The 22,953-nt window shown below is 38.2% G+C and overlaps 2 protein-coding genes across 2 annotated transcripts; one reads left to right on the forward strand and one right to left on the reverse strand.

Moving 5' to 3' along the window:
* Positions 1-8,873: 8,873 nt before the first annotated feature.
* LOC128577426 (methionine aminopeptidase 2-like) lies at positions 8,874-10,346 on the reverse strand. Its single transcript, XM_053579659.1, is given in 1 exon segment — positions 8,874-10,346. A coding segment is annotated over 1 exon segment (1,455 nt). The 3' UTR covers positions 8,874-8,891.
* Positions 10,347-21,837: 11,491 nt separating this feature from the next.
* Positions 21,838-22,424, forward strand: LOC128577427 (mitochondrial import receptor subunit TOM20 homolog). Its single transcript, XM_053579660.1, has one exon. It carries the CDS (start codon positions 21,958-21,960, stop codon positions 22,393-22,395), a length of 438 nt encoding a protein of 145 aa, XP_053435635.1. The 5' UTR covers positions 21,838-21,957; the 3' UTR covers positions 22,396-22,424.
* Positions 22,425-22,953: the final 529 nt, after the last annotated feature.

The following is a 22,953-nucleotide window of genomic DNA, read 5'->3' on the forward strand; positions in this document are numbered from 1 at the left end:
TCTGAATCTAATGCAAGTTCAGCCATACAAGCATATGGTTGAACTCGCACTGCTCAGAGATCACAATAGTGTGAACCTGGGCTTACACAACACGCAACATACAACATCATACACAACTGAATAGCAATCAGAATATAAATGCACTTACTGTCAATTAAATTGGTTTTCCTACTCCCCGGCTGTCTGCAGAGCCGGATTAAGTTCCCATGGGGCCCTAGGCAGATTACCAGTTTGGGGCCCCCATGCGATAACACTGAGCACTGACCATTTGCATTAACACTGACCGCTGACCATTTGCAATAACACTGAGTACTGACTATTTGCATCAACACTGACCGCTGACCATTTGCGATAACACTGACTGCTGACAATTTGCATTAATACTGAGTGCTAACAATTTGCATTAACACTGAGCACTTACAACACTTACAATTATCATTACCATGGAGCACTGACTATTTGCATTACCTCTGAGCTATGACCATTTGCATTACCTCTGAGCACTGACAATTTGCATTAGTACTGAGTGCTGACTCTTTGTGTTATCACTAAGATAACCCTAAATACCCCCAACCAACAAACCAACTTAAATAAAAGGCTCTCCTAACTTCAAAAAATGGCTCTTCTAACTTCAAAAAAAGGTGCCCCCATCTGCAAAAAATAAAAAAAAAATAAAAAGACCTCCTAACTTCAGGAAAAAAAGGCCCCCCTTAACCACATAAAAAAGGCCCTCCTAACTGCAAAATGAAAAAAAAAAAAAGACCTCCTAACTTAAAAAAAATAAATAAATCCTAACTTGTTCTTACCTTGGTCCTTAGGCAGCAGCAGGCTCTGCACAGACAACTTCATGATTACACCAGAGACTGAGAAGAGGAGTCAAGAGACAGAGAGTAGGAGGGGAGTTGGAGAGTGTGGGGCACATTCCACACATGCGCACTGCGGGCCTGGACGAGTGACTTGCTAAGCAGGATGGCAAAAACACCCAGCGGGGAGAGACATAGAGAAGGAGGGGTGGGGAGAGACAGAGAGAAGCAGCAGATTTGGAGAGTTGTCGTACATTCCACACATGCACACTGTGGCCCTGGACAAGTCGGCTGCTAAGCAGGACAGGCAGGACGACAAAAATACCTGGCGGGCCGGGACGAGTTGGCTGCTATGAAGGATAGGCAAAAACACCCAGTGGGCTGGATAAATGTCCTCAGCGGGCTTCTTGTGGCCTGCAGGCTGTAGCTTGAGGACCCCTGGTTTAGAGAATCTGTCCAGCTCTGTAAGAGGAGTGTTAAAGTCCCCTACAATTATGGTGTTATAGGATATTATATTGCTCAGACCAATCTAGGTCTGTTTCATAAATCTGGGAACATTTAAGTTGAGTGCATAAATATTTAGAGTAGAAACGTCTTCTTGTTATATTGTTTCCTTGACCAACATGAAGTGTCCATCTTTGTCTTTTTTGACTTTATTTGCTTTAAATCCACTTGTATCTGAAAATAATATTGCAACCCCTCCTTTTGTGATTTACATTTATCTGAAATATTGTTTTCTGCCCCTTAACCCTAAGTCTTTCATTGTCCTTTGAGGTTAAGTGTGTTTCCTGCAGGCAGCAAATGGATAGGTTATGCCTTTTTATCCAATCAGCCAACCTGTGCCTCTTCAGTTGGGAATTAAAGCCATTAACATTTATTTAGAGGATTGATAAGTGTGATGGAGTTTTATTCATCTTATTTTGTCGAAGTCCATTACTTAGTTTAATGCTTTGCATCATTGTGGAAGCTAGGTTTTGTCTTTTAGTTTTGGGGTGTTTGGTTTGCTGGTGGTTCATTGTGATGGTCAGTGTGTAGAATAAGTCTAAGTACTTCCTATAGAGCTGGCCTTGGCAAACTTCCTCAATGTTTGGATATCAGTAAAATATTTGATTTCTCCATCAATTTTAAAGCTTAGCTTAGCAGGATATAGAATTCTGGGCTGAAAATTGTTTTGTTTAAGTAGGTTAAAGGTAGATCACCATTCTTTTTTGCCTTGGAAATTTTCATTTGAGAAGTTCACAGTCACCCTGATGAATTTTCCCCTGTAGGTCAATTGGTGCTCCTCCAAGTTGCTTGCAGAATTTTTTCTCTCATCTTAGCATTGGACAGGTTCATGACAATGTGTCTTGGAGAAGCTCTGTTAAAGTTAAAATGACCCGGGGTTGCTATCCCTCTAAAATGAGTGTATCAAAATCTTTGGTGATACTTGGGAAATTTTCATTATGATATCCGCTAGTAGGGCTTCCATTTCTCTGAGGTGTTCCTCTTCCCATTCTGGTATACCTGCAATTCATATGTCCCATAATGCTCTCAGTAAACGTTCTGCCTTCTCTCTCTTTTGTTCTGTCTCTTTACCTGCCTGTGTTAGCTCAAGAGCTTTAGCCTCTACCTCTGAGAGTCTTTCTTCTGCATGATTTAATCCGTTATTGATACTTCCTACTGCATTTTTAAGTTTCACAATTAAATGATTGAATTTGTTAAGCTCTACTATACCCTTTCTATATTCTTCACGTCATGCATCTCTTATTTGATTCTGTTTTTGAAATTCCTTTTGGTTATTTTCCTCTTTCTCAGCAATTTTCTTCATTGTTTTTACTATCCATATTTTAAATTCTCTTTCTGTCATTTCTAACATTTCTTTATAGGTGGAATCCTCTGTAGTAGCTACCTCATGATCCCTTGGGGAGGTTGCTCTTTTCTGGTTTTTCATGTTGCCAGGATTCTGCTATTTCTTCCTCATGAGTATTTTATTCTTGTCTGTTTCCTTGCCCCACTTTTTCTTTCCTCTTCTTTAAGTTATTGTCCCTCTGATCTAAGATATTTAAGTGTCCTTTTGGTATAAGACCAAAAGGAAGAGAATAGTGAACAGCAAGAAGGAATAAAAGATAAAACAAGAGAAAAAAAAAGGAAAGGGGGGAATATAAGGGTATATTGACAAAAAGAAAGAGGAATAGAAAGAGAGAGACGGAAGTCACAGTGGTGTATAATAGGGTACTTTGACATACACCCACAAAACCCAACCTCTGTGGGGCTGGGTTGAGTGGGTCCCATGAGATCAGCTCTTTGCCAGCCTGAGTTGACACAAGACCCCACCTCCACCAAATAGAGAGGAAAAATAAAACAAAACAAAGTATAAGTCAAAACAAAACAAACAAAAAACCTTAAGGGATAAAATTGGGAAATAAAAAGTAGTAACACGGGTATAAATACTAGCAAAAGTGGAGCTCTTATTATTAAAGAAGGAAATAATGAAAATTTATAATCAAATCAGAAAAGGAAGGGAAAAAGAAAAATAAATATTTAGGGGGAAGAATTTGAAAAAGGTTTTTATATATCTTTTTATTAAATCATCAACACATAGATCATGTAAACATTAATGTATTTATGGGGTACAATGTGCTGATTTCATATAAAATTAGGAACACTTACATCACACTGGTTAATATGTACCTCATCTTGTTTACTTAATTATTGTGTTTAGACATTTATACTTTATACTAACAGATCTTACATGTACCCTTGCATTATGCACCATAGGTGTGATCCCACCATTCACCCTCCCTCGATCTGAACTCCCCTTCCCCTCCCATCCCCCTCCTCCCTCCTTCATCTTGGGCCATAGTTGTGATCTATTTATTCTTCATATGAAAGTGTGAGTGATTGTAAATTGGTTTCACAATAGTACTGAGTACATTGGATATTTTTTCTTCCATTCTTGAGATACTTTACTAAGTAGGATATGTTCCAGCTCCATCCATTTAAACATAAAAGAGATAAAGTCTCCATATTTTTTAAGGCTGCATAGTATTCCATGGTATACATATACCACAATTTATTAATCCATTCATGGGTCAATGGGCACTTGGGCTTCTTCCATGACTTGGCTATTATGAATTGAGCTGTGATAAATAATCTGGTGCAAATATCTTTGTTATAAAGTGATTGTTGGTCTTTTGGATATACACCTAGTAGAGGAATTGCAGGATCAAATGGTAGGTCTACTTTCAGATACCTGAATATTCTCCATACTTCTTTCCAAAAGGGATGTATTAGCTTGCACTCCCACTAGCAGTGCAGAAGTGTTCCCTTTTCTCTACATTCATGCCAACATCTGTAGTTTTGAAATGTTGTTATGTGAGCCACTCTTACTGGAGTTAGATAATATCTCAAAGTGGTTTTGATTTGCATTTCTCTGATGATTAAAGATATTGAGAATTTTTTAATGTGTCTATAGGCCGTGCACCTATCATCTTCAGAGAACCTTCTGTTCAAGTCCCTTGCCCACAATGAAATGGGATTGCTTGTTCTTTTCTTATTAATAAGTTTGAGTTGTCTGTGGATTCTGGTTATCAAACCTTTGTCAGAAGCATAACGTGAAAATATCCTCTCCCATTCTGAGGGCTGTCTGCTTGCTTTACTTACTGTGTTCTTGACTGTGCAGAAGCTTTTTAGTTTGATCAGATCCTAGTAAAGTATTTTTGGTGTTATTTCAATTACCCAGGGGAGGGGAAGGGGGAGTCCTCCTCATAAAGTATTCTCCCAGGCCAATTTCTTCAAGTGTTTCTTCTGCACTCTCTCCAAGAATCATTATAGTTTCATGTCTAAAGTTTAAATCTTTTACCCAGTGAGAGTCAAATTGTGTTAATGTTGAAAGGTGTGGGTCCAGTTTCAGTCTTCTACAAGTTTGCAGCCAATTCTCCCAGCACCATTTGTCAAATAGGGAATCTTTCCCCCAATGTATATTTTTGATAGCCTTATCAAAGATGAAATGATGATGAATGTCTGGGGTCATCTCTTGGTTCTCAATTCTGTTTCACACATCTACCTCTCTATTTTTGTGCCAATACCATGCTGTTTTGATCACTATACATTTATAGTATAGTTTGAAGTCTGGTAGCATGATTCTTCCTGATTTGTTTTTATTTCTGAATAATGTCTTGGCTATTAGAGTTTTTTTATGATTCCATATAAAACAAAGTACTTTTTTTTCCAGACCTTTAAAGTATGATGGTGGTGCTTAGATAGGGATTGCATTAAATTTGTAAATTGCTTTAAATAATATAGACATGTTGATTCTTTCTAGCCATGAGCATGGCATGTTTTTCCATTTGTTAACCTCTTCAGCTATTTCTTTTATCAGAGTTTCATAATTCTCCTTATAGAGATCATTCATGTCCTTTGTTAGGTAAATTCTCAAATATTTCATATGCTTTGGAATAACTGTAAAGGGAATAGAGTCTTTGACTGTTTTTTCAGCTTGACTATTATTGGTATATATAAAAGCTACTGAATTGTGAGTATTGATTTTGTATCCTGAGACACTACTGTATTCCATGATCACTTCTAAGAGTTTTGTGGTTGAATCCCTGGGGTTTTCCAGGTATAAAATCATATCATCTATGAAAAATGAAAATTTGATCTCCTCTAACCCTATTTGTATACCTATGATCACCTTCTCTTGCCTGACTGTGATGGCTAAGACTTCCATTACAATGTTAAAAAGCAGTGGCGACAATGGGCAACCTTTCCTGGTTCCTGATCTGAGTGGAAATATTTTCAATTTTACTCCATTCAATATAAAATTGGCTGTGGGTTTGCTGTATATAGCCTCTATCAGTTTAAGAAAAGTCACTTCTATACCTATTTTCTTAAGTGTTCTGATCATTAAAGGATCCTGGATATTGTCAAAAGCTTTTTCTGCGTTTATTGAGAGAATCATATGGTCTTTACTTTTTAGGTTGTTTATGTGATGTATTATATTTATAGATTTATGTATATTGAACCAACCTTGAGACCCTGGGATAAAACCCACTTGGTCATGGTGTATAATTTGTTTGATGTGTTGCTTAATTCTGTTTGCTAGGATCTTATTGAATATGTTTGGATCTTTGTTCATTAAAGATATTGGTCTATAGTTTTCTTTTCTTGTTGGTTCTTTTCCTGGTTTGGGGATCAGGGTGATATTTGCTTCATAGAATGTGTTGGGATGTATTCCTTCTTTTTTAATGTTTTGGAAAAGGTTAAGTAACATAGGTACTAGTTCCTCTTTAAAGGTTTGGTAGAATTCTGATGTGAAGCCATCTGGTCCCGGAATCTTCTTTTTGGGAAATTTCGTATAGTTGATTCTATTTTAATACTTGATATAGGTCTGTTCAGCATTTCCAATTCTTTATGATTAAGTCTAGGAAGTTGGTGTGCTTCCATGTATTGGTCAATTTCTTTCAGACTTTCATATTTCTTAGAATATAGTTTTTTATAGTATTCATTAAGGATTTTTTGAATTTCTGAGGTGTCTGTTTTTGTTTAACCTTTGTCATTTCTGATTGATGGTACTATAGACTTTAATTTGCTCTATTTGGTTAGGTTGGTGAAAGGTTTATCAATTTTGTTGAATTTTTCAAAAAAAGAACTTTTTTTCGTTGATCTTTTAAATAATTCTTTTGTTTTTGGTTTCATTTACTTCTGCTCCAATTTTAGTTATTTCTTTTGTTCTGCTGGGTTTGGGGTTGTAATGTTCTTCTTTTTCCAATTGCTTAAGATGTCCCACTAAAACTTCCTCACTTTTCATTCTCTTGAGGAAGGCTTGCAATGCTATAAATTTCCCTCTTAGGACTACCTTTGCAGTGTCCCACAGGTTCTGATAATTTGTGTCTTCGTTATTGTTTTGTTCCAATAATTTGGCAATTTCCTTCTTAATCTCATCTATGACCCAGCTATCATTCAGAATATGTTTATTTAGTTTCCATGTCTTTGTTTTTTTATTTTTTATTTTTTGGAATAACTGTAAAGGGAATAGAGTCTTTGACTGTTTTTTCAGCTTGACTATTATTGGTATATATAAAAGCTACTGAATTGTGAGTATTGATTTTGTATCCTGAGACACTACTGTATTCCATGATCACTTCTAAGAGTTTTGTGGTTGAATCAAACTAATTTGTTACCAATAAGGTACATCATTGTAAATGTAACAATTTCAAGAAATACAGGGCTAGTAGGCAAATAATACAGTTTTTTCCTAAAGTGACAACTTTCTTATTTACAAGATCATATCCCTTCCAGCTGTTCCTGGGACAGAAAATGATGCCAATTGCTCCAAGTGTGACCTGAGAAGGGAAGGGACCTTGGAACTCATTCATAATTGAGCTCACAATTTGAAATTATACTGCCTGCAATTTTATAAAGCTCCAAGATTCTTTACTTACGGTAGTCAATTCTAAAATTCTTGGGTTTAGAAATCACCCTACTTGTTTTATACCTCCTACCAAAGCACGCCAAAAAGGTATGGACTCAAAACCCCCAAGGAGCTAGCTGATGATGTGACTAAACATTAACTAGTGAGCTCTGCTAGCACAGCATCACAGAAAATGGAGAAATTATTTAAAGGTGGCTACTGAACATTAGCACCATGATAAACATAGCTCATACAGCTAAAAGCTAGATTGATTTCTCCACAATGTGTAACGTATCTCTAATGCTAAAAGAGCAGCTTTTTACTAACAAATGACCTAGGTACAAAAGTGATAGGTTTCTCTTTCTAGGAGAAAAAGTTGACCAAATTACAAACTAAACAGCATCCCAGAAGCAATAAATCTCATTGTGCTAAAAGCATATACAATACAAATTAAGGCTTCACCTTGGTACATAAACAATTTTGAAATTACACTGGAACATTCCCACCAAATCATTTACATATAAACATTCAAGCAGTTTGTTAAGGAATCAGTAGTGGGGCTCAGCTCAAATAAGTTAATTTTATAAATCCTTACATTCAACTTTGCTGCTGTAAGGAGAGTAACTGTAACCTCACCTCCTGAAATACCACTAGTAATGTTAAGAATCCAAACCAGTCAAGAGTCAGGGTATTATAGCATTTGGCTCATTAAAGAAAAAGCCTAACAATTTCAGTTTAACCTTTCTAACTAGAACAAGATCCAAACATGGGAAGTTTTCCTGTTTTTCTTTGCTTTTGTGGCTTTGATGTCCTTTTGGTTTTTTGAGCAAGCTGAATACATTTCCCAAGAAATAACTACCATTGGACTAAGGATCTAAATGATGAAATTTTTTACAAAATCAAAGTTTCAAGTTAGCACAATGTTCCTACTAAGTCATGTTTCAATTAGTACATCTTTCAAATGTCAGGGGAAAATATAAAAGAATGACTAACATGGTCCTATAAAAAATGGCAAAATATTTCTAAAGCCATAGGTTTATATGTATGAATAAAAAGGCTACTGTCTAACTTTATGTGTGTGTATACATTTGAGCCACTATGCCAGAAGAAAGTCTCGGTGTAGAGGTCTACAATCCAGAAAAAAGGCTCTACATTTCTTTGCATTAAGTTTAAGATGTTTCTTGTCCAGAATCATAACCACAGACATTGAAATGTAGCTGTCAGATCTGAAAATGTCTTTTTTTTTGTTTTTTTTTTTTTTAGAAAATGGATTCCAGGAAGGTTAAAAAGCAATACCAGAGTATAGATGCAGAATTGGATGTAGTCATTCAAAGCATTCAAGTAAGAATATGGCAATATAAATATCCAAAAAGCATCCCTTAGGTGTTCAAAACAAAATGTTTAAGTCATTCCTAACTAATTTGAGCTTTATAGCATTTCCTAGACAGGAGAAGGTAAAACAGTTAACATTTGAAAAATCCTGAAAGCTTTTTCCTTGGTTAATTAGACCGTTTGCCTTTGATCAAATTCCTTCTTTTTTAACATGAATAAAAAGTATTATATAGGTCCATGGTTAAAACAGACAACATGTTGCAAATTAATTCTGGTATAATGTATTCCAACAAAGCTTAGAAAATAAAGATGATTTAATTAAAAAGAAAAGAAAAGAAAGATGTTGAGGTGGCTTTGGACTAAGTTTAATAGTCATCTCCTCTGCTGAGAACTTCTTTGCATGTTGGACGCAACAGCATGGTATGTTCAAACTGCGCTGTATATGATCCTTTAATGTCACATAATGGTGGATATGGATCTACAATGCCCAAGTCACACAGATTCTTCAGAGCCATCAAATATTTACTTTCTCCCAAGCGATCAAGCCATCTGCGGCAGAAGGCAAGTGTGCCAAAGTTTTCATTGATGACATTTAACAAGTGTTTTGTTCTTGGAAGCCTTACCGGCACATGGCCAACATCAAAATTTTTCATGTAATGTGAACATTCCATGTCATCATGAACAACACCTTTTCCTGTACTACCAAAGGTTTCAATTGCATACACTTCTCCTTCCTCCATTATTGTTGCCTCTCCTCCTTTCACAATGGGCACTGTTTTCCCAGCATGTATTCTATATTGCCCAATTGAATGTCCATTCAGATTACGGATTGGTTTCACTTGATATGTCTTCCCATCTATTTCAACTTCATAGGATTCCATAACTTCTTGGATGGCCTCCCCAACATCACATAGACAAACATCAATTCCAGCATACTTTATTCCAGTATTGGTAGCATCCTTTACAGCTTTTAATAACGTATCATATTTGGAATTAAAAGTGACAGTAAAAGCACAGTCAATAATCCTACCATTTATGTGTGTTCCAAAATCTATCTTACAGATGTCATCATACTGTAATACTGTTGTGTCACCAGCATTGGGAGTATAAAGGGCAGCACAGTTATTGAGAGAACACCCAGTAGGAAATGCCAGGCCTGCATTTAATCCATTCTCTTTTATCAATTTGTGTGAACAGTCTTCTAACTTTTCACAGATTTCTATCATTGTCATCCCAGGCTTGATCCAGCTCATAACATATTTTCTAACTTGTCGACGTGCTTCTGCAGCTTCTCGAAAATCATTCCAAATCGCTTCACTGGCTTGATCTAAAGCTTTCTTTTCTTCACTTGTAGTTCTCCAAGCAGCTGTTCACCCTTCTTGTGTGGGTGGGTATTCGCACTCTTGTCCTTTGGGAAATACACCATTAGGATACAGGTCACATATTAGAACTGAGGGAGGATCTGTTTGAACTTTTGATCCTCTCTTCTTCTTCTTCTTTTTCTTCTTCTTTCCAGTTGCTCCATCCCCATCACCATCTCCATCATCATCATCATCATCATCATCATCATCATCATCTCTTTCTTTTTCTTCCAATGCTTGTTTTTCCAATTGTCTTGCTACCTCATCCACTGAGGCTCCTGATTCTTTATCAGGTTCTTGTTGCCCTACTGCAGCAGCCCCTTTACTCTTCTTCTTCTTCTGTCTTTTTTTCTTGGCTGCTTCTTCGGCGGTAGAGGCAGCTTCCTCCTCCCTGTCGTCTGGATCCAAGTCACCATTCAGGTGGCTCCCGGAGGCCACTGCCTCCTCCATGCCCGCCATGTTGCCTGAGAGCAGTTTCCATGTCTTTGTATGAGTATGCAGATACCTGTTATTGGTGAGTTGAACTTTTATGCATGATGATCTGAGAAAATACAAGGAATAATTTCTATTTTTTAAATTTTCTGAGGTTAGACTTGTTACCTAAGATGTGATCAGTTTTGGAGGATGTTCCATGGGCTGATGAGAAGAATGTGTATTCAGTTTTGTTAGGATGAAATGTTCTGTAGAAGTCTGTTTAATCCAATTGTTGAGTGGTTAATTTGAAGTCTAAAATTTACTTAGTTTCTTATTGGAGGATCTATCCAACACTTCCAAAGGGGTGTTAAAATCTCCAACTATTATGTGCTGGAAGATATTAAATTGCTCATGTCTTTTAGGGTCTCCCTTATAAATTGAGGAGCATTCTGGTTGGGTGCATAAATGTTAATAATTGACATCTCATCATGTTGCGTGTTTCCCTTAAAAAATATGAAGTGACCATCTTTGTCTTTCCTTACTTTTGTTGGTTTAAAGCCTAGTGTATGTGCAAATAAAGTTGCCAGCCTTGCTTTTTTCTGATTTCTGTTTGGCTGGATTACAGATGCCCATCCCTTCACCCTGAGTCTACATTTATCTTTTAAGGTAAGATGAGATTCTTGTATTCAGCAGATATCTGGCCTGAATTTTTGTATCCAGTTGGCCAACCTGTGCCTTTTAAGAGGACAGTTTAAGCCATTCACATTAATTGAGAGTATTGATAGGCCTGGTAGTATTTTGTATGTCACGTTTTTCAAAAGTCTAGTGAACATTTTAAATCTTTTCACCACTGTGGAAATTGGGTTTTGGTGAAGAATTTCAGAGTGAGTTTACTATGGTGGTAGAGCATTGTGTTGGTTATTATGGAGGATGGGTCTAAGGATATCCTGAAGAGCTGGTTTGGTTATGGCAAATTTCTTCCATGTGTGTATGTCATTGAAGTGTTTAACTTCTCCATCATAAATGAAGCTCAATTTAGCTGGATACAGGATCCTGGGCTGAAAGTTGTTTTGTTTTAGGAGATTGAAGGTCGATGACCATCCTCTTCTGGCTTGAAAATTTCAGCAGAAAGATCTGCAGTCATTACAACATTCTTCCCCTTGTAGTTTATGATTTTCTTACGTCTGGCTGCTTGCATGATTTTCTCCTTCATATTAACTTTGGTGAAGTTTATTTCAATGTGTCTAGAACATGCTTTATTTTGCTTGAGTTGTGCTGGGGTTCTGAAACTGCTATCTGAATTTCATTATCTCTTGCCATGCTTGGGAAATTCTCTTCAATTATCTCTTGGAGTAGAGTATCTGTGTCTTTTAACCATCCTCTTCTCCTTCAGGAATTCCTATGTAGTGAATGTTTGCTCTTTTGGAGTGGTCCCACAATTCTCAGGTAATGATCCATTTTTGCTCTCTACTTCTTTTCCTCTTTGAGTGTTTGTACGCATTCAAAAGCTTTGTCTTCTATGTCAGAGATCCTTTCTTCTGCCTGCTCTATTCTGTTACTGACGGATTCTACTGTATTTCGCAGATCTTTGAGGGCTGCAAGTTCTTGCCTCAATGTGTCAAAATCTTTGGTAATTTTGTCTTTGAATTCATTGAATTCTTGAGACAACTTTTGAATTGACCCGTGAATTTCTAATTCCATATTTACCTCCATTCTGTTAATCTTATTTACAATCTAAATTCTGAATTTGATTTCTGACATCTCAGCCATTTGTTTATGAATGGGATCTTCTGTTGTGTTTCCTTTGTCATTCTTTGGGGGAGTTGATCTCTCTGATTGTTCATGTTGCCAGAGTTTTTCTGCTGATTCTGCCCCATGATTATTTTTCACTGTTTGGCTAGAGAAGCTGGCAAGGTGAAATTGAATTGAGGGCTCCTGGAGTTGTAATTAACCAGCCCTTTACCAAGGAACTGGGACTTACGACTTTTCCCTTAGAGCTTTACAAAGGTCCCATTCAGTATTACTGTCTGAAACTCTGGGGACCTGCTTGGTGTGTTGGGGTTAGATTTCACTGACTGGTAGTCAACAAGTCTCTGTCCAATCCTAGTGAATCAGTGGGCTGAAATTTGGGGCTTAAATCTCAGCTGTGGAGATATATAAGCTTCTAAGATACCCCAGCCCCCCACAGGTGACAGCTGAAAGGGTAGAATCCCACACTCCCACAGCAACACAGCCGTGGTACAACCTTGGTGGGTCCTGGGGTGATCTGCCCAGGTCAAGAGTTCAAAACCAATTGTCCAAGTTGACACAAATACCAATCAGGTGGGAGTGTTCAGAAGGTCTTCAGCATTTAGGCAGCAGAGGTCCACTGGCAGCTCAATTTGACCCCAGTGGGAAGGACCATGGAACTGCCACCACTGTCAGGGGTGGCACTGCCACTGTCAGGGCTGGTGCCGCTCATCTCGGGTACTGCTGTGCAGATCACAGAAGCCAGTGTGAAGCTGGAGGGTGTTGCCACCGGCCACAAGGGTCACAGGAGCCAGGCAGGGAACCAGAGGGTGGAGCCACTGACCCCCAGCCTTGAGCTGCAGGAGCCAGATGGAAGCCACAGAGTGGAGTTGCTGGTCTTGGGGTTTCAGGGATCACAGGAGCTGGAAGGTGCAGTCACCAGCCGTGGGCTACATGGGTCGTGAGTTGCCGCTGCAGCCACCAGTCACAGCAGCTTGGTGGGAAGCTGAGCCACCCACTGTGGGCTGCTGAGCCCGGGAGTTGGTGGGCCAGAGTCCCTGGTGGTTGGTAGCGTGGGACCGGAGCTATGCTCTTTCCAACATGGGCCAAGTCTCTCTCCCCTTTTGACTTCCCACCTCTATTAAAGTTATAGTTTCAATTCAACTGTCCCGCAGCTCATGAAGTGCCCCACCTTAGCAGAAATCTGCCAAATGCTCTGGATTTTGTAGGGTGTAGTCTTCCAGACTGCCAGGAGAGGGGGGAGGGGTGGATTGAGAGTTCAGGAAGGTAGGGAGAATATTAGATCAACTTTTAAGAGACTACCTGGGCTTGTAACGCTATCTCTCTGTGGAGGGGTCCTGGCCTTCAGTCATTGTCTCCCCTTTGGTGAAACAAAAGGTCCTCTGTTCACTACTTGCCTCAAACCACTCCTCTGGATGGGGAGGGGAAGGATTTCCATCCTCTTTGGTATGGGTTTTGTACTTGAAATTTGTTTTCTTGGAGTCCCAGCTTGTTGCAGCAGGGGTGTTGCTAACCTATCCATCCTTTCTCTCAGCTCAGCTCCCGATCTTCTGCTTTATTGGGTTATTTCTGGCCATTATTTCTCCCTCTGGATGGGAGCCTCTGCAGAAAGCTGGCTTTAGTCGGCCATCTTGCCTCCATCCTGAAAAAAGCTTTTAAAAGAAACACACACATATCTATCTTGATGTATATTGCCTGGGCAACAGCTGATCTTCTGGGATTTGAGATGCTAATCACAGTGCTGATACATCTGTATAAGATGGATACTGGTAGCTGGGCATTGTGGCAGGTGCCTGTAGTCCCAGCTTCTTTGGGGACTGAGGCAAGAGAATCGCCTTAGCCCAGGAGTTGAAGGTTGCTGTGAGTTGTGATGACACGACACTCTACCAAGACTGATAAAGTGAGACTCTGTTCCAAAAAAAAAAAAAAAAAGGATAATGGAAGCCTCTGTTTTGCTGATGAGACCTGGTCCCATCTTCCTGACTTCTTTGCCCTCAGTCTCCACAAGTTTGGGATCCTGAAACTCTCTTTAGCATGCTTAACAGACATGCCTCAACCTTTCCAATGGTATCCTTTGGCCATGCAGTGGCTTTCCTAGTGAAGTGTGTGTTGCTTAAAACTCCCTATGAATCACTTTCCCACTTATCAAGTGCATCAGAACTGGCTTTACACTAGGATCCTGAGGGCCGAGGCTGCAAAGCAGCTTTTCCACAATGGCTGCACCTGCCCTGCAGCTGAACAATGAAAGCTCCACTCTGCCCAGTGGCTCTGTCCTGGACCCTAGGCACCGGTCAAAATTACCCACTCACTTGCCCAAGCTCTCCCAAGGTAACTCAACCAAGTGACCAGGTCCCCCCCCCAGAAAAAAAAAAAAACCTGTAGGGCAGGCCTTCACTGTCTGTAAACTTTTGCCACTGGCTAGCCTCTGCCAGCACGCAATTACTTGCCTTTGTGCTACTTGTTCACTGCTTTTGTCCTCCTCATGGGGTACTGAAGTCTCTTGTTGTCTCCCTCTGCTCCTGAAGAGATGTTGCCTGGAAGAGTCCACAAGCCAGAGGTGCTGGAGTCTTCTCTTCCTAATTCCACCACACAAGACTGCAAAGAAGCTGTTGCTAGTCTGCCATGTTGCAATCTCTCTGTTTAGATCTATTAATGTTTGATTTATATACTTAGGAGTGCCAGTGCTGGGTGAACAAATAATTCCTCTTTTTTATTCTTGTGGAATTGACACCTGTATCATTATATAGTAACCACCTTTGTCATTTTTTTTTTTTTTTTTGCCATCTGTGATTTGTACTCTATTTTATCTGATACCATGGTCAGATACTTCAGGTCGCTATGTAAATTTTGAGACAGAATGTGTTATGGTCCATTATTTCACTTCCAAGAAATATAGTTAACAGTGGCATCCTTTCTGATTCACCCAAGCAAGTTTCAACTTGACCAACGTATTGGTATTCCTGAGAGGGCTTCATTTGTTTCTGTTTGTGCTGTACTCAGTTGTCATCAGGTATGGAGCTAGGGAGAGAGAGCTTTTGAACAATGATGTTCTATGACTTTAAAAGTGGATTAAACAGTTCTCAAAGACTTGTATGTTTGCAAGGGACTTTGGCAGACCTTACTCTTTCCCATGTGACAATTATTCTATGGTTTAAAGAATTTAGAAGAGGGCAAACTTCACTGAAAGACAAAGAGAGAAGTGGCAACTTCAGTGACTGAAGAAAACATTTCTGCTGTGGAAAAAAATGGTTTACAAAAACATTCAAGTGACATTTAAGGACCGTTAGGGCCCAGGACTGGCCAGGTCTTGGGCCTGGCTTAACTAGGTTCCGGACATGGACCGCTAAGTTACCTTGCTCAGGTCTCTTAGGTGCCTGAGGGCTATCTACTTTAGCTGGAAAGAGAGAGAGTGTGTCTTAGAAAGATAGATCTTAGTCTTTAGCAGAGCTTGGTGATCTTCAGCAGAGAGACACGGTGCTGGCGTTCTTGCAGGCAGAAGAGGATACAGAGTCAGAGTAAGCAAATTCATGATAGAATGCACATGCTCCTGACTGCCTTCTCCTCCAGTCTAATATAAGGCTGATCTCATGCCTCTCAGCACCACATGTGTAGAGACTGCCAATTCACCACTGTTCTCATCTTGCAAGCTCTCATGCTTGTTAGGAGAGCTAAATCCCTCTCCGTGCCTTTTCCACCAAGGTGTTCCATTATTGATCTATACAGGTATTTCTTATAACTCTCACTTCTTCTAGCCATAGGCTATATGGGCTGCTACAAAGGACTTTGAAGAAGCACTACAGACTGGATTGTCAGAGGAGTCCAAATCCTGCATAATCATCTTTGAGTCAGGAAAGTTTCATTCTGATGGTTGCCTTCCATTTTGACAGAAGAGCAAAAGCACATCTGTGTTGAATGGTGTGAAGAATGCTGGTAAGATTTGACTGAGGCAAGTCAAGATGCAATTATGACATCATTACTGATGAAGAAACCTGGATTTAACAGTTTGTTTTAGAGAATAAGCATCAGTCAACAGTGTGGATTTTTCCTGATGAAAATCCACTAGGACTGAGGGGAGCCATCCTGCACCATGACAATGCATCTGCCCACACAGACAACATCACGATATAGTTCTTGGGGTCCAAAGAAGATAAATTATGACTCATCCACTCTACAGTCCTGACATGGTCCCATATGATTATTTCCTATTTCCTACAGTAAAAAATCACATGTATGGAAGAAATTTCTTCAGCCCTTGAAGAAACAATTCAAGCCTCTGAAAGTAAGCTTACAGTACTTGAAGAAAATGAGTGGAAACGGTGTTTTCAAAAATTTGAATTTCAAAAGTTTACAAGAATGCAAAAGTGCATAGAATGTTGTGATTATTTTGAGAAATATTATAATCAAAATTATTTCATGCTTCTTAATTTTTGTGTATCTAAAAATTTTTGTAGTATCCCTCATATAGCTACTCCTGCTCTATTTTTGGTTCCCAATTGCATAGGATATATTTTTCCAACCCTTCACTTTCAGTCTGTATGTGTCTATAGATTATGTGGGTTTTATGAAGGAAGTATATAGCTGGTTATTTTTTTCCCTTATCCATTTAGCCATTCGCTGCCTTTTAATTAGAGAATCAAGACCATTTACATTCAGTATTATTTTTAATAAGTAAGAACTTACTACAGTCATTTCATTGCTTGATTTATGATTGTTTTGAGACTTTTCCTCTTTGCTTCTTCCTATCTTCATTTGGTAACATGTTTTTATTTATTAATTTTTATTTTTATTGAATCCATTATAAGATGTTGTACTGTGGTTACCAGGTGGCTTGCAAAAACATATTATAGATATAAAAAATTATATTAAAGAAATAGTAACTTACCTTAGATCACTTATGTTATTCCTATTAAAGAATAGAAATAAAGAAAGCTAAAGGAAAACAAAATAAATTCTATCTTTTAACTTCATCCCCCTACAGTATTTTGATGTATAGTTGTATCAATTTATGTATTTTTGTATGACCTATCTCTTAACAAATTTCTGTAGCTATTATTTTTTGGTATATTTGTCTTCTGGAATTCATACCAGAGTTATGAGTAAATAAAAAAACACAAATATAGTAATACAATATTATGAGTTTGTCTATGTACTCAATTTTGCATTGGGTTTTATACTTTGAAAAGTTTTCTTTTTTAATTTCAGATTAATAAGGGTATGCATATGATTTGGTTATATAGTTTACTTTTTTAAGGTTAAAGTTCAAGTGTTAGGTATGTCTTTCTCCTAGAAAGTATGCAATATACCCATGCAATGTACCCATTGGGTGGCAATTTACCTAAACCCCTCCTTCACACCCACCTACTCAAATTTTGTTGAGTTTTTCTCTCATGTGAGCATGTAGGTAGTAATTTACTAGTTCCAATCTAATATTGAGCACATATTACCCTTGTTTTTCCATTCCTGTGCTACTTTGCTTAGGTGAATGGTCTCCAATTTGATGCATGTAGTCACAAAAGATACAAAATTTCCCTCTTTTATAGCTGAATAGTGCTCTATGTTATACATATGGCACAGTTTATTAATCCATTCATGTGTTGAAGGGCGCTTGGGTTGTTTAGACATCTGTGATTGTGAATTATGCTTCTATATACATTCAGTTGAAACGGGTTTATAATAAAATATCTTTGTTTTTTTCTTTTGGGTAAATACTTAGTAGTGGGATTGCAGGATCAAATAGTAGATTTACTTACAATTCCTTGAGAAACGTTCACACTTCTTTCCATAGAGGCTGTACTAGTTTGCAGTCCCACCAAAAGTGCATAAGTGTTCTTTTCTCTCTGCACCCATGCCAGCATCTGTTGCTTGGGGCCAATTCTCATTGGAATTCAGAGATATGTAAAAGTGGTTTGATTCTCATTTCTCTGATGATTAGGGACAATGAACATTTTTAAAATGTGTTTGGTTGGTAATTAGTCTATCCTCGTGCAAAAAGTTTTGTTCAGGTCTCTTGCCCATTTTTGGATGGGGTTATTTGATCTTTTCTTGTTGATTTACTTGAGTTTTGTTTTTGTAGATTCTGGTTATTAGCCCTTTTGCACGTGTGTAGCATGAAAATATCTTCTCTCATTCTGTAGCTTCTCTCTTTTCTTGATTATGTCCTTAGCTGTGCAGAAATGTTTTTAACTTAACCAAGTCCCATTTATTTATTTTTGTTGTTGTTGTTGCAATTGCCATTGAGATCTTCTTCATAAATTCTTTCCCTAGGCTGATATCATTAAGAATTTTTACCACATTTTCCTCTGAAATTTTTATAGTTTCGTGCCTCAGGTTTTAATCTTTTATCCATCATTAGTTGATTTTTGTGAGTGGTGAAAGATGTGAATCCTGTTCCAGTCTTTTACATGGGGCCAGACAGTTCTCCCAGCACCATTTATTTAAAAGAGATTCTTTTCCCTAGTGTATGCTTTTGTTTGCTTTGTCAAAGATCAGATGGTAATATGAGGCTGGCTTAATCTCTAGATTCTCTGTTCTGTTCCATAGGTCTATGTTTCCATTTGTATGCCAATACTGTGCTGTTTTGGTCACTATAAACCTGTGGTACTTGTAGCCTGAAGTCTGGTAACATGGTGCCTCCAAATTTGTTCTTACTTCATAAAATATAACTGGATATTTGGGATTTTTTAATGATTCCTTTTGAAACATAGAGCTATTTTTGTCAAGATCTACAGAGTATGATATTGGTATTTTAATGAGGATGGCATCGAATCTATAGATCACTTTGAGTAGTATAAATGTTTTAAAAATGCCAATTCTTCCAAGCCATGTGCATGATATATTATTTCCTCTGTTAACATCCTCTGTAATTTCTTTTCTCAGTGTTTCACAATTCTTTCTATAGAGACCATTCACACACTTTGTTAAATATATTCCAATATAGTTTGGATTTCATTTTCCTTGGGGCTATTATGAAGAGTACTGTATCTCTGATTAAATTCTCAGCTTATCTGTTATTGGCATATATAAGGGCTACTGATTTGTGAACACTGGCATTATATGCCAAAAACATTGCAGTAACTATTTGGTCACTTCCAGGAGTCTCACGGTTGAGTTCTTGGAACTTTCTAAGTACAATATCGTATCATCATTAAACTCAAGGAACTTTAAAATAAACACGAACCAAATCCAAAGCTAACAGAAGAAGAGAAATCACTAATATCAGAGCAGAACTAAATGAAAACTAAATGAAGTAAAAAACAAGAAATCATTACAAAGGTACAGTAAAACAAAATGTTGGTTCCTTGAAAAGATAAACAAAATTGAAAGATCACTAGTTAGATTAACCATAAATATAACACAAAGGATCCAAATAAACTCAATTAGAAATAAAAAGGAAACTTTACAGTTGATACCCCAGTAATACAAAATATAATTCAAGACAACTCTGAAAACCCGTAAGTACACAAAGTAGAAAAACTGGACAAAATGGGTAAATTTTTGGACGTGCACAACCTTCCAGTCTTTTTTTTTTTTTTTTTTTGACAGAGTCTCACTATGTCACCCTCGGTGGAGTGTCGTGGCATCACAGTTCACAGCAACCTCAAACTCTTGGGCTTAAGCAATTCTCTTGCCTCAGCTTCCCAAGTAGCTGGGACTACAGGAACATGCCACAGTGCCCAGCTACTTTTTGTTGCAGTTGTCATTGTTTCAGCTGGCCCAGGCTGGGTTCAAACCCACCAACTTTGGTGTATGTGGCTAGCGCCGTAACTACTGTGCCATGGGTGCTGAGCCCTTCCAGTCCTGAAATAGGAAGAAATAGAAATCCAGAACAGCCCAACAATAAGTAATGAGATTAAAATAGTGATAAAAAGAAACCTCTCAATAAGAAAAATCCCAGGAAGCAGGGCACAGTGGCTCACACCTATAATCCTAGCACTCTGGAAGGCCAAGGTGGATGGATCACCTGAGCCCAGTTCAAAAACAGCCTGACCAAGACTGATATTCTGTCTCTACTAAAAATAGAAAAACTAGCTGGGCATTGTGGCAGGCACCTCTAGTGTCAGCTACTCTGGAGACTGAAGCAAGAGGATCTTTTGAGCCCAAGAGTTTGAGGTTGCTGTGAAATATGATACATGGCACTCTACCCAGGGTGACAAAGTAAGGCTCTGTCTGAAAAAAGAAAGAAAGGAAGGAAGAAGGAAGGAAGGAAAGGTGAGAGAGAGAGAGAGAGAGAGAAAAGAAAGAAAGAAAGAGAGAGAGAGAGGGAGGGAGGGAGGAAGGAAGGGAGGGAGGGAGGGAGGGAGGGAGGGAAAAGGATAAAAGAAAAGGATAAAAGCTAAAAGCCCAGGACTAGATGGATTCACAGAGAAATTCTACCAGACCTACTAAGAACTGACACGTCTCCTACTGAAACTGTTTCATAACATTAAGAAGGAGGGAATCCTACCTAATTCATTTTATGAAGCAAGTATCACTCTAGTACCAAAGCCAGGAAATGATAAAAACAAACAAAATTACAGACCAATTTTTCTCATAAATATAGAGTGATTAATTCTCAAAAAATATGACCAAACTAGTTCAACAGCACACAATGATCAAGGGAGATTCATTCCATAGATGCAAGTATAGTTCAATAAACACAAATCAATAAATGTAATTCATTATATAAAAATAATTAAGAACAAAACCCATGTGATCACTGCAATAGATGCAGAAAGAGCACTTGATAAAATCCACCACCCCTTTATGATAAAATCCTTGACAAACTAAAGATAGAAGAAATACACATCCAAATAATAAAATCCAAATATGGGAAACCAACAGCCAAAATTATACCAAATAGGGAAAAGTTGAAAGTATTTCCCTTAGTAACTGGAACAATGTAAGTAGGCTCATTGTCATCACCTCTATTAACATACTACCAGAAGTCCTAGGTAGAGCAATCAGGTAAGAGGAAAAAAAATAAGGGCATTCAAATCAGGGAAAAAGAGGTCAAACTATCTTTTTTGCAGATGATATGATATTATATCTAGAAAACCCTAAGGACCTCTCTAAAACAAATCCTAGAATTGATAAATTCAGTAAAGTCTCAGATTAAAAAATTAATGTATGAAAATAAGTAGCATTTTTATATAATAATAATGGTCAAATCAAGAACTCAAACACCATTTACAATAGCTTCAAAGAAAATAAAATACCTATAGAGACGAAAGCTCTCTACAAGGAGAACTACAAAACACTGATGAAATAACTCAGTAATGACACAAATAGACTATGATCCCATGCTCATGGATTGAAGGAATCAACATTACTAGCATGTTCATGTTGCCCAAAGCTATATATAGATGCAACACAATTCCCATCAAAATACCAATGTTGGCCAGGAATGGTAGATCACGCCTCTAATCCTAACACTCTTGGAGGCCAAGGCAGGTGGATTGCTTGAGCTCAGGAGCTGGAGACCAGCCTGAGCAAGAGCGAGACCCTGTCTCTACTAAAAATAGAAAAACTAGCCTTGTAGTCCCAGCTACTCCCCACACCCGAGGCAAGAGGATGGCTTGAGTCGAAGAGTTTGAAGTCACTATGAACTATGATGCCGGGGCACTCTACCTAGGGCAAAAGAATGATACTCTGTCTCAAAAAAAAAAAAAAAAATACCAGTGTCATTTTATACAGACCTAGACTTTACATGGAACCAAAATAGCCTAAATAGCAAAGCAGAACTAAATAAAAAGAACAAATCTGGAGGTATTACATTACCGGACTTGAATAATACTCTAAAGTGGGAGTCCCAGGCTGGCGGGTGTTGGGGGCTGAGCTGCGCCGTCCGCTCTGAGGGTTCGTGGCCAACCGCTCCTTCGCGGTCCCCGCTGCCGTCTACCCTCTGTTCTAGAGAGAAAGAGAGAAGAAGATGGTGGGCCAGAACAGCGCCATCGCCGCCCAGGTATGTGGGGCCCTTTTCATTGGGTACTGCATTTACTTCCACCGCAAGGGACAGAGTGACCCCAACTTCAACAACAGGCTTCAAGAACGAAGAAAGAAACAGAAGCTTGCCAAGGAGAGAGCTGGACTTTCCAAGTTACCTGACCTTAAAGATGTTGAAGCTGTTCAGAAATTCTTCCTTGAAGAAATACAGCTTGGTGAAAAGCTACTAGCTCAAGGTGAATATGAGAAGGGTGTGGACCATCTTACAAATGCAACTGCTGTGTATGGACAGCCACAGCAGTTACTGCAGGTATTGCAGCAAACTCTTCCACCACCAGTGTTCCAGATGCTTCTGACTAAGCCCCTGACAATTAGTCAGAGAATTGTAAGTGCTCAGAGCTTGGCTGAAGATGGTGTGGAATGAGAAACATTCAACATAATAAAATATCAGTTTAAAATATTTTAAAAATTCTTAACTCGGAAGTTGAGCAGCTCTGGGGGAATAAGGGCAAATATGCTTGTTATGGACTGTCCTACACTGAAATCTACCAAAGTTAATGTTTATTTTGTGTAGATCCATTTGTCTGATTTATTTATTTTTCCCAGTAAAAAGTGTATTTTGATAGAAAGCTTTTCATTTATAAATACATTACGAGTTACTGAAATACAATAAGTTTTCTTCATTTCTAAAATGTGCAATTAAAATGTATGTACAACATAATATTATTTATGTTCACAAGACCTGATGCTCAGTTTTGAAAGACGCAAAAAAAGTGTAAGAGAGAACTAAAGAATGTGCATTTTTAAAGCAGTATATTTTGTTATAATTCAGAAAATTATATAGAAACATTGTGAAAACCAAGCATCAAAATTTTTGAGTGATCTTATTCTTTTCATTTAATCTCTCAAACATAAATTTGTGAGGTGTGCTGCTGTGCTGTGTTAACAGCTTCAACCCCACCCCTGTGTATCAGTCCTTGCA

Source organism: Nycticebus coucang, chromosome X (assembly GCF_027406575.1).
Source record: "Nycticebus coucang isolate mNycCou1 chromosome X, mNycCou1.pri, whole genome shotgun sequence".
NCBI classification, from domain to species: Eukaryota; Metazoa; Chordata; class Mammalia; order Primates; family Lorisidae; genus Nycticebus; species Nycticebus coucang.